This window comes from Hoplias malabaricus, chromosome 4, assembly GCF_029633855.1.
Source record: "Hoplias malabaricus isolate fHopMal1 chromosome 4, fHopMal1.hap1, whole genome shotgun sequence".
NCBI lineage: Eukaryota > Metazoa > Chordata > Actinopteri > Characiformes > Erythrinidae > Hoplias > Hoplias malabaricus.
The window spans coordinates 22,152,358-22,162,941 of NC_089803.1; the positions used below are offsets into that span (position 1 = coordinate 22,152,358).

Consider the following 10,584-nt stretch of genomic DNA (forward strand, 5'->3'; position numbering starts at 1 on the left):
ATGGCTGCTGTTGTGAATGTTCCTCATATCTTAAATGACCACAATGGTCTCTCTTCTAATTCTAATAATCTGTACTGTAACACCGGAGATGACAACAACAACAACAATACAGAGGTAACAGAGGTCCCATGCCTTCTCACCGGGAAGAAGAGTGGCAGGCTAAAGCCGGAGAATGTGAATGAAGAGGGGAGTGAGAGAGTTGAATCACAGACCAAAGAAAGCATCAAAAAAGAAGAAGGTAGCACAGTCACCTGGCATAAAAGCATGAAGCTACAGAGTGGTGGCCTTCTAAATAACAACAACAATGAAGCAGGTACATTTACAAATTAAACCCTTCATTTCTAAGTGTCCATATATGGTACATATTTTAATACATCATTAATATAGGTGTAACTGCATACGCTGTGCTAAATGCTATATTTGGAAACAAAGGGCACACCTAACCCTGGACTTTACTCCCATAGCATGCAGCCAGATGCCTGCTTTAGATATTGAATTTTGAAGGCACATTGATGCACATTTAAAGTTCTATACATTGTTATTAATGTATTTTTCTCTCATTTTTAATGCTGTATACAATAGCACGCTTAATTACTGTACATCAAACTGCACATATTAGTCTCATAAAATAACATATATGGTGCATCACTTCATATTATATAACATGTATCACATAACAGCATTAAACACCTTTAACCTAAACCACGGTGTTTCAGATTTTCTTTCATAAGCTTTACTTCATATATAAAGCTTCATTTCTATCTGCGTGTTATTTCCTGCAGCCCCATTTTGCTCACACTCTCTAACAATCCACACAAGTCTCTTATGACCCAGCTGGCCTGACTTATGGTAATGTAACAAAGATAAAACTAATAAATGCAAAATACATGCTTTGAAAAGGTATTTCCAAATAGATATTTCCACATGTGGGCAGGGCCTTTTATCAGATCATCTGTCCTGAGGTATAGCTGATAAGGAAAGTATTTATTATACTGAAATTTGCGTGTCTTCTTTACAGTTTCATTTCTTTTTCGCCTCGATTAGAAAAAGCCATATTAAAACAAATACCACTTGTCAGTATCAGCTCCACAAAAGCTCTGTGTTTCAGAAATGGGCTGCAATATACAGAAACAGAAAAAGACCACTAGCCAGGAGTCAGCTGACAGACAAGACAAAGAAGACAGACAAGACAGTTCCAGATACACCAAGAAGGCTTCGGTGAGAGGGGAAGAGAGTATAAGAGAAAAGAAGCGCTCCAGCTCGTGCCACTCTGCAAAGCAGCAGGACAACAGAGAAAATCTGACCACTCTGACCAGGCTTCCCTCCATAGGGTTACCGAAGGAGCTCATCTCAGACAAGGATTTCAGTAAAGTGGACACACATGCAATTAACACAGGAAAAGAGGTTTGTGTGTGTGTGTGTGTGTGTGTGTGTGTGTGTGTGTGTGTGTGTGTGTGTGTGTGTGTGTGTGTGTGTGTGTGCAAATTATGAGGGGGGGGGGGATTTAGTAGAAAGACCGAGAGAAAGAAAGAGAGAGTGGCTGTAGTATAAAGAGAGGGAGGAAAATAAATAGAGAGAAAGGAAGAAAGAAAGAGTGATGTGAGATGGAGGGGAGAGGATGGGCAGAGAAACATTAGATAATTAGCTGTGTGATTGGTATTAGCAGAATTAATGTCTTTCTCGAAATCCAATGTGATTTTTTTTTTCTGCAAAAACTCTTTGATTTTTAAATTTCTTTGTTTGTTTTCCACAGAAAAGCATTCAAATAAGTTTAAGCTTAATTTAGGGATTTATCTCAATAAAACAACCTGAATCTTAGCTTCAGTGATTTGAAGCCTCTGTATTTGGTCTCTATTTACGTGTGATCCACTGAGAGTGTATGTCAGAAGAGTCCAGTTAATGTTTATGCCAAGTGTGCGTGATCTGATATGTTTATCTGCATGTGTGGGTTAATAAAGGTTTATGTGTATGTAACTGGATGTGTGTGTGTGTGTGTGTGTGTGTGTGTGTGTGTGTGTGTGTGTGTGTGTGTTCACTTTGCACTTTGCAGCTGAAGAGCAAAAAGGTCTTCTCAGCACAGGCAATTGCCCAGGCCATCACTGTGGAAACGTCTAGTGATTTAGAAAGGCTGAGAGCTATCTGGATCTGGCTCTGCCACAACATTGGTCAGTTTCTCACTTACCAGTATACATTTACACACTTAGATATAAACAGAGTCTCCTTGGCAATACAACAGCTTCACATTGGCCTAGCGCAACAGTCACTGGATTCACATTTGATTTGAATTGCTCTTATGCATTTTATAAGAAATAATATTATGTTGCATAATGTTATAAATGAAAGTCATTGCCAAAATGATAAGGTACTACTGAGCAGTCACAGGTGAGCCTAAGGGTATAGCTGTGCATAGGGTTAGGGTTAGGGCTACCCATATCCAGTGAATACTCTATAGCCCCTAGCAATAATTCTGGACAAAAATGACAATAAAATGGTCCAATGCTGTCTAGTCAATGTATTTGGTTCACAAACATTTAAGACCTCGTTCTGTACTGTGAGTCCTGCCTCCTGAACACACACCACTAACCAGAATTGGCTTTGCCATTTCTCGCTGCTGTGTGAGAGTCTGTGGCTCTAAGGGCAAAAGCATTGTAAACATAGGGCTGAGTGGGAGACAACACATCACGTGTCATATTGATTAACGGACAGTGCATTTTACTTTTAATGTGTGTGTCTGTTAACCTAAGGAAACTGTGTTGCTCTAAGCCTAAATCTCTCACAGACTCACACACACTGGTCAAGCCTGATTAAAGAGTCAGGCAGAATGCAGATATTTATGTAAAAAAGTATGTTAATGAATGGTTTAATGGTCAGCATTTATTAGTCATTTGTTAAGGTTGTTTATATATTCCTCCTTAGTCACTGATTTACCATTCGAAGTTCACTAATATCTCTATTTTATATTATTATTATTATTATTATTATTATTACTATTTTTTTTTCAAATTGTTAAATTTAACCCTTGGGCTGTTGAGCATGAAAAATGTCCTCTCTGGTTTGATGGAGATTCATCGAGTATCTTTGGGGTATCCTGCAGTCCAAAACTAACCGCCCAACATCAGTATCTGCTCTGAATAATGTTTATGTGGCTGAATACAATCAAATGATCTCCACAATATTCCAGGAAGACAGAAGCCTTCCCAGAAATAAAGAGATTACTACTGTGAAGGGTTAAAAAATCCATCAATACCATTGATTTTAGACGAAACATAAGATGAGTAGGTGTCTACACAATTGCAGGACATATCTAAACAGTCAAAATACAATTAATTAATTAATACATTTTTTTAACCATTCCTTTACCTGTAAAATTTACCATGGGCGCTTTCCTGGAAAATGAACCACAGCCACAGTGACTTCACTTAAAACCCTGTTTCATTCATTGTCATTAAAGATAAATATTGTTTTATCTTCTGATAATGTTATTTATTTATTTAGAGATGCAAGGTCATTTTTACAGACACAAATAATATATTCCTCTTGTATGAATGATCAATTCAATTCAAGTCAATGCAGCTTTTTTTGCTCATGCTTTATGAGCTGTGAAAATTATTGCCTTTACGTCAGAGCCAGAGGATCCAAAAGAAGGGAAAGTCAGCTGTCATGAAATGGGGCCTTAATGCATTAAACCTCAGCTAAAATAGATGCTCATTAGAACATGGAACATGGAGCTGACATTAGCTGATAAATGGACAATTGGAGAGGAGCTCACACTGAGCTGAACTTAGCGAGCGCTCTTGATGCGCACTGGAAAGGATCAAATAATTACAATCCAATTTAAGTTTAGACTTGCATTGCATCTAGGATATCAGGGCCTTTTGGTTTCCAGTTCTGCTCTGCACAGAGAACTTATATAACTCCACAGTGCAGCTGATGTATTTGCGGGACATTAGATACGATGGCTCTCTGCCTCTTTAGAGGCTCGTTCGTGTCAGTTTACGGCATCGCTTCTCTCCGAAGGCAAGCTGGAGACAGAGTGTGTGGGGAAGACTCAAATGTTCTTCTGTCAAATCAGATAACCAATGAGATGTTGCAAGGAGCCATTCACTCCCATCCTCCCTGGTTATATGTTACCACTAAACTATTTCTTAAAGCTCATCACCACATGAGCCCATGACTTCAGATATGATGGTTTTACAGGTTTGGCAGCCAGATCACATCTAAAAATGTCACATTTTATCTTTATTTAGTTACACAGTATTGTTTTCTGTTTAAAGAATAATGAACAAAACTGCCTTACTCTCTGGGTGCATAATGCCCCTCCATCTCCTCTATCACTTTGCATGATGCTAGTTAATGTAGGCATCTATAGCCAACCCCTTTTAAGAAATAAAGAGTTTCATATTTGTTTTCCTCAAAACAAGTAAAATCACAATAGCAAAATGATTAAATAATAAAGATGGTTTCTACTATCATCAGGGGAGGATGTGTACAGTGATACAGTTGAGACTGGAACTGTGCTAACCTGTACTGCACTGTAAGATCTGTCTACACCATCATTCGCCTGAGCTGAGAAAGTGTATTTTCTTGTAGAGTATGACGTGAGTGGATACCTGGGTCTAAGCAAGATGGTACACACTCCTGAGGAGGTCATTAAGACCGGACGAGGTGTTTGCAGTGGATATTCCAGTGTTTGTTCACAGTTATGTAGGTAAGAGTATAGCCATTTTTTTAAAGTGTCTTTTAAACAATTGGTAACACTGTGCTTCACGGCAGGGCACATATGGCTACATAAGTTTGGTATTAAAGTTTACATAAAGTTTATAACAGCTTAATCTAATAGGTATGTTAAGTGTCAGTTCTGGTGGCATGGTGGTACAATGGGTAGTGGTACAGCTCCAGGGTCCTGGGTTTGAATCCCACCTCAGGTCATTGTTTGTGTGAAGTTGGGCACACTCTCCCTGTGTCAGCGTGGGTTTCCACCTAACCTTGGGTTTTTACCTAAAGCCTATTCATCTGCCGTTGCTTTACAGACATTAAACACAGTTCGTCCGAGGGCCATGGAAAACGTTCACTTTTGGTTAACCAGCCTTTCTTGGGAGCTGTGTTGCATTATTAATGTTATGTCACAGTGATAAACACTGAGCTGCAGAGGCTGTCATGTCACTCCAGTAAGTGTCATGACAACCCGAAGTGAGAAAATCATCTATGTCACGTGATGTAGGTGTGGTGTCATGTTACCATGAGAGATGTCAAATGCAAATACATCTTGAATATTCATACAGATGTGATTGAGCTGTAACAAAAGACCTAAACAAGTGTTTTGTAGTCTTATGAAGGCAGCCATTCATTAAAGTGAAGTTTTCAGGGAAAGAAAAAAAATGTGTTTACTCCAATTTTGGATAAATTATGTATAAAAATAAAATTACATATTTTACCATAAGTTTGACAAGAAATAATTTCTTGTTCAAGGTTTGCTTCTCTTTTCTTCAGTTAAAAAAAACACGTTTCTACATTTATTTTACATTTTATGAGCTCCACTGATCATTTAGGTGCACATTGGGTTTCTGCAATTACAGATTGCACTTCATCTGCTGCTTTGAATACCTACTTATCCCCATTTCACCCTGCTGATTATTGGTCAGGGCCCCCCACAGAGCTGCAGTGACACTGACATGGTGGTAGTGTATTTGTGTGTGGCACTGGTACGAGTGGATCAGACACAGGACGGCTTTTTAAACCCTAGGTCCACTCACTGTCCACTCTGTTAGGCACTCCTACCTCATTGGTCCACTTTGTAGTTGTTAAGTCGGAGAGAGAGTAGCTCATCTGCTGCTCCAGTTTGTTTGTTCTGGTCATCCTCTAGTCCAGCAGCGACACTAAGGGATTTAAATCTGCAGCAGCACTGCAATGTCAGATCCATTCTTACCAGTATAACACACACTGACACACCATCACCATGTCAGTGTCACTAGACTGCTGAGAATGATCCACCAGCCACATCCACTGCTCTGTGGTGGTCTTGAAGGGTCCTGTCTGATCAGTGTAGGTTGTACACTGCTAATCACTAAGTATATATTTATTTTGCTAAAAACAAAATATCAGCATCCAGAATAGTGTATTTCTTAACTATTCCCCTTAATAATACACTGTGCTCTCTCTTTTTTCAGGGAGGTCGGCATTGAATGCAGAGAAGTGTCTGGTTATGGGAAAGGGATGGGATACAATCTGGGTCAGAGCTACAGGAACAAAGACCCCGATCACAGTTGGAACGCAGTGAGGCTGGAGGGACTCTGGTATCTGCTGGACGCTTGCTGGGGAGCAGGGAAAGTGAACATGGACAGTAAAGCTTTTAATAAAAGGTGACAGAAGACTGGAGTCCAAAGTGCGAACCAAGTACAACTTTACTGTAGCAATTGTGTCATAAATCTAAGATAGAGTTTGGATTAATAACATCCTGTTCAGGTTTACTGGAAAGAACATATCATCTTCAAGTTAATTACATCACAGGGTTAAATATTCATCTCATTGAGTGTATTCATTTTGGGAAATTGTTAATAAGGAACAAATGAACTTTTACTACTACCCCTACTACTACTGTTGCTGCTGCTACAATAGGAAAGACCTTGACCAACAAATTTTTTTCACTACAGAGTGATTAATTTCTACTGTTCAAAATTAAAGATCACAGTGCTCACAGTTTTAGATACTGTTTTTAAGGGTGCCAATGCAAGGTCTTATCGATGTTGCTGTTCCAACTCATCAATCTTCAGATAAAATAATTATTGTGATGCACATTGTAAATCCTTTAAAAGATTTTCAGGTACAATAAGATTTTATTTTTACCATGTTATCCCTCCTAACTGCAGGTATGATGAATTCTACTTCCTGACTGAGCCGGATGAGTTAATAAACACCCACTTTCCTACAGAGGAGGAGTGGCAGCTGCTGGAGAGGCCCATTAAGCTGGAGGAGTTTGAGACGATGGTGAAGAAATCCTCTCACTTTTATAGGCTCGGGCTGAAGCTCATCCATCCCAAACACTTCTCATTTGCTACAGGTTGGTTCCACTACTTTGCAGTCACTCTTGCATAGAATTTTCCCACACTTCTACACTTGGGTTTCAGTCTATGCTGCTATTAAATAAAATGCTGGCTATAACCTGCCTTCTAGTTTTTTTTTTGGGTCAATGTACAAATGTACATTAAAGTGATGTGTTTAAATGTAGTAATTGTTTACATTGACTTAACAGGGATAACATTACTTTCATTACTCAGATATCTCCCATTCCTACGACAGTCAAGACATTTAAAATACACACCTAATCTTTCAAAGTTTCTAATCACAGTGAAACAAAGAAACATGTCCAGAAATAGACACAGATACACAGATACACTCATGACTAAATTGCCATACAGGAAACACTCTGTAAGCTTTGGACTATATCCATAGATATTTTATCTTGAGTTCCTACTAGATTCTAGGTTTTCAAATAGCATTTGCCTTTCATCATTTATTTAAAATATCTGACGTCTTCAAAAGCAAACACAGTGAACTACCTTTCATATTTTAAGTGGATATTTCTTTCAAACTTAAGTACTTAAAGGGCTATTTGGTTTTGCTGACATTTTTCAGTTGGCACAGATTTGGATCTGTGTGAGTTTTAAAATTAATTAGAAATAATTTGTTGAAGGGAAAATATTTACATGAAGTAATGACTAAATTATTTAGATTTGTCCAACTTGAAAGAATTATTGATTTATAATTGATTACCTTTTTGGAGTAACTATCCCCACACAGCTAATAAATATGCACTATGTGTATACAAAAGTCTACTAAAGGGTCTTAATTAGAATCTTCCCTTGATAAAGAGGAACAGCACAGATTTGCCTAAAACTCCCCCCCACCCTCATCTTTACTACAGAATAATATATATATATACAAATTAATTTATTTATTTAACGTTTTCTGCAGCCTATTTTATAGCACTTTCAAGGTTACAATGTGCTTCACAAATGAATATTCAAATTAGACTAATTATTAAAATAAAAAAATATAAATAAAGAACATACACAAGGGCAATACGTTACATTCAAAATAACTGGTACGAGATACAAAACACACTGATCAAAGCTGCTGTAAATCAAGGCCAGGGATATAAATAAGCTGCTGGAGAACTCAAAATATGAGGGCAAGTTTTCCTCATTAATATAGTTTCCTCAACAGATTTTTCTGAAGTCATATTTACAAAGATTCATCTGTTTAACCACCATGGATGTCAATGTTAGGCTGCTAATAGAAACACATTACATACAATGTTAACACCATATGCACCTACAGCAATTCAGATGGACTCACAGTCTAATCACAAAACATATGTCATTAATGTAATGAAAGGAAATCTTTTAAGTGACTCTTGTTTTTTTACCCAACCCTGGCAATCAAGCACTGCTGTGGTGGGTGATGGTCTGTGGTGGTGCACACTAAACAATACCAACACTAAGCTAGCACACAAGAATTTATTGTGACAACATGGCATTCATTCAGTAGGATTAGCAAATGTAACATCATCATTCTGGTCATTGTTATAACACATCTGCCATCCACTATGCAGAGTAAGGTTCAATACCCTGCCTAGGCAGGACATCATATTGTATCGATAAGGTAAATGTAATGTTGATTGCAGTTGAGAGGCACCCTGTCCTTGAATACACATAGAAATTTCTATGCCCAAAATGCTTTAAGTCTCCATTACATTATAAATTAAAAGTTAACTGTTTGCTGTTTGTATTCAGACAAAGGCGAGGCTTCTATATCAGTGGGACTCTCTCAGCCGGTGGACTTCACCTATACAATCTCTCAGTACAGTGGCTCTGAACAGAAGGAGCTGAGCCAGTCTCGGGGCTTGATGACAGTTACTCATTCCAGCATGAAGCTTCGTGTATTGCCCCCTACTGCAGGTACCTTTGAGGTCACACTGTTTGCGCGTCCAGAAGACACTTCAGGAGGGTGCAACTGGATATGCTCCTTCTTGCTGGAGTGTCCTGAGCCCAAGCTAGTGGAAATACTCCCAGAGAACCCTCACCTGTCCTGGGGAGTGCAGAAAAATGCAGAGGCTATGGGGGTTCAATCCTGTGTGTATGGGAGCGATGTCATTGACTTGAAGCTGGGGAAATTTGAAATTGTTCTGCAGACATCTAGGCCTCTCATGATGTTTTGTGAACTAACCCATAAAGATCTGGATAAGACTCTATCTGTTAGATGCCTTGCAACCCAAATAGAAGCAGACAAGCTTACTTGTCATGTCCTTTGTCCGTACGTTGGCTATTACAGGCTGTCCATATTTGTCAGGGATTACGAAAGCACTGGAGATAGTTATCAAAACGCTGCCAACTTTCTTTTTCACTGCACTGGCAACCCAATCAACTTGAATGAGCTGTTCCCACCCAACCTGAGCTACTGTTGTGGCCCAGGGACCAACACCACTAAAGCTGGTCTCACCAGGTTCAGCCACAAAGGGGCAATTGTGAGTACTCAACAAGGAAAGTGCAACATCACCTTCCAGAACCAGCATGATTTGGAACTTCATGCATTTTTGACCAAAGATCATCACAAGGTGCCAACATACCCTTTATCCAGGTATATCTTCTTCACCCACAATGGCAACAAAGTTACGTTAAGTACTGCTCTTCCAGAACCAGGGAACTACAAGCTGGGTCTCTATGGGAAGACCACCTCCAGCAAGTGCCTCCAACAACTTTGCGACTTCATTATTCAGAACAGTTCTGAATGTTCTTGGCCCCCCTTCCCCTTCCCCTATACATCCTGGCAAAAGGGTTGTGTCCTGCTGGAACCTCGCTCTGGCCTTCTGAATCCACTGTCCTGGGTTCAGTTTCAAGTAAAAGTGCCCAATGTCTACAGTGTCACAGTGTGCGCAGAGCAGGCAGTGGACCTTAAGCTCAACAAGAGTCAAGTGTGGGAGGGTGAGGTGTTCACAGGGACAATGGACAAAGTCCAACTTGCAGCGACTCAGGAGGAAAATACCAGACACATGGACATACTCATGTACTTTGACGTGCTGCCATCACAGACCAAACTGTGACTTTACATCAGTTATAAGACAATTCAGAATTGAGAAAAACCCATTTAAAATTGTGAAAATTACAAAATATTTTCAATTTATTTACTTCTTTTTGTATTAATTCAAATTATTTATATTTGTTTACACAAACCACAATGTACTGTTCTCCTGAGATGATAGACACAATACCTTGAGATCCTTGAGTCCACCCAGAACCACAGAATGCAGGAAAGAAACACACCTTAAAAAATGAATGTAAAAAAGATAATAATAAAATAATTCCGTTTCATTTATCGTTTTATTTTTCCTTTTGCTTGTTTTTTTATTGTTGGTTTTTTGTTTTTACCTTTAACCTTTCTCAGGTCAGCTACCCAAGCAACAAATTTAACAGTCATTTAAAAAGTCTTTTTTTTTTTCCCTTCCAGTTTACAGTTTAAGACAACATACTAAAAATCACAGGTCTCCGATGTGTAAAACATAGTCAGGGCATCTCAGAAAAGTGATTT

At 38.8% G+C, this 10,584-nt stretch overlaps 1 protein-coding gene across 1 annotated transcript; it reads left to right on the top strand.

Moving 5' to 3' along the window:
* LOC136693873 (kyphoscoliosis peptidase-like) lies at positions 1–10,099 on the top strand. The gene is given in 8 exon segments (XM_066667093.1): positions 1–310; positions 1,044–1,168; positions 1,171–1,404; positions 2,051–2,165; positions 4,591–4,708; positions 6,168–6,359; positions 6,867–7,057; positions 8,793–10,099. Coding segments are annotated over 8 exon segments (2,592 nt in total).
* The last annotated feature ends 485 nt before the right edge of the window (positions 10,100–10,584 follow it).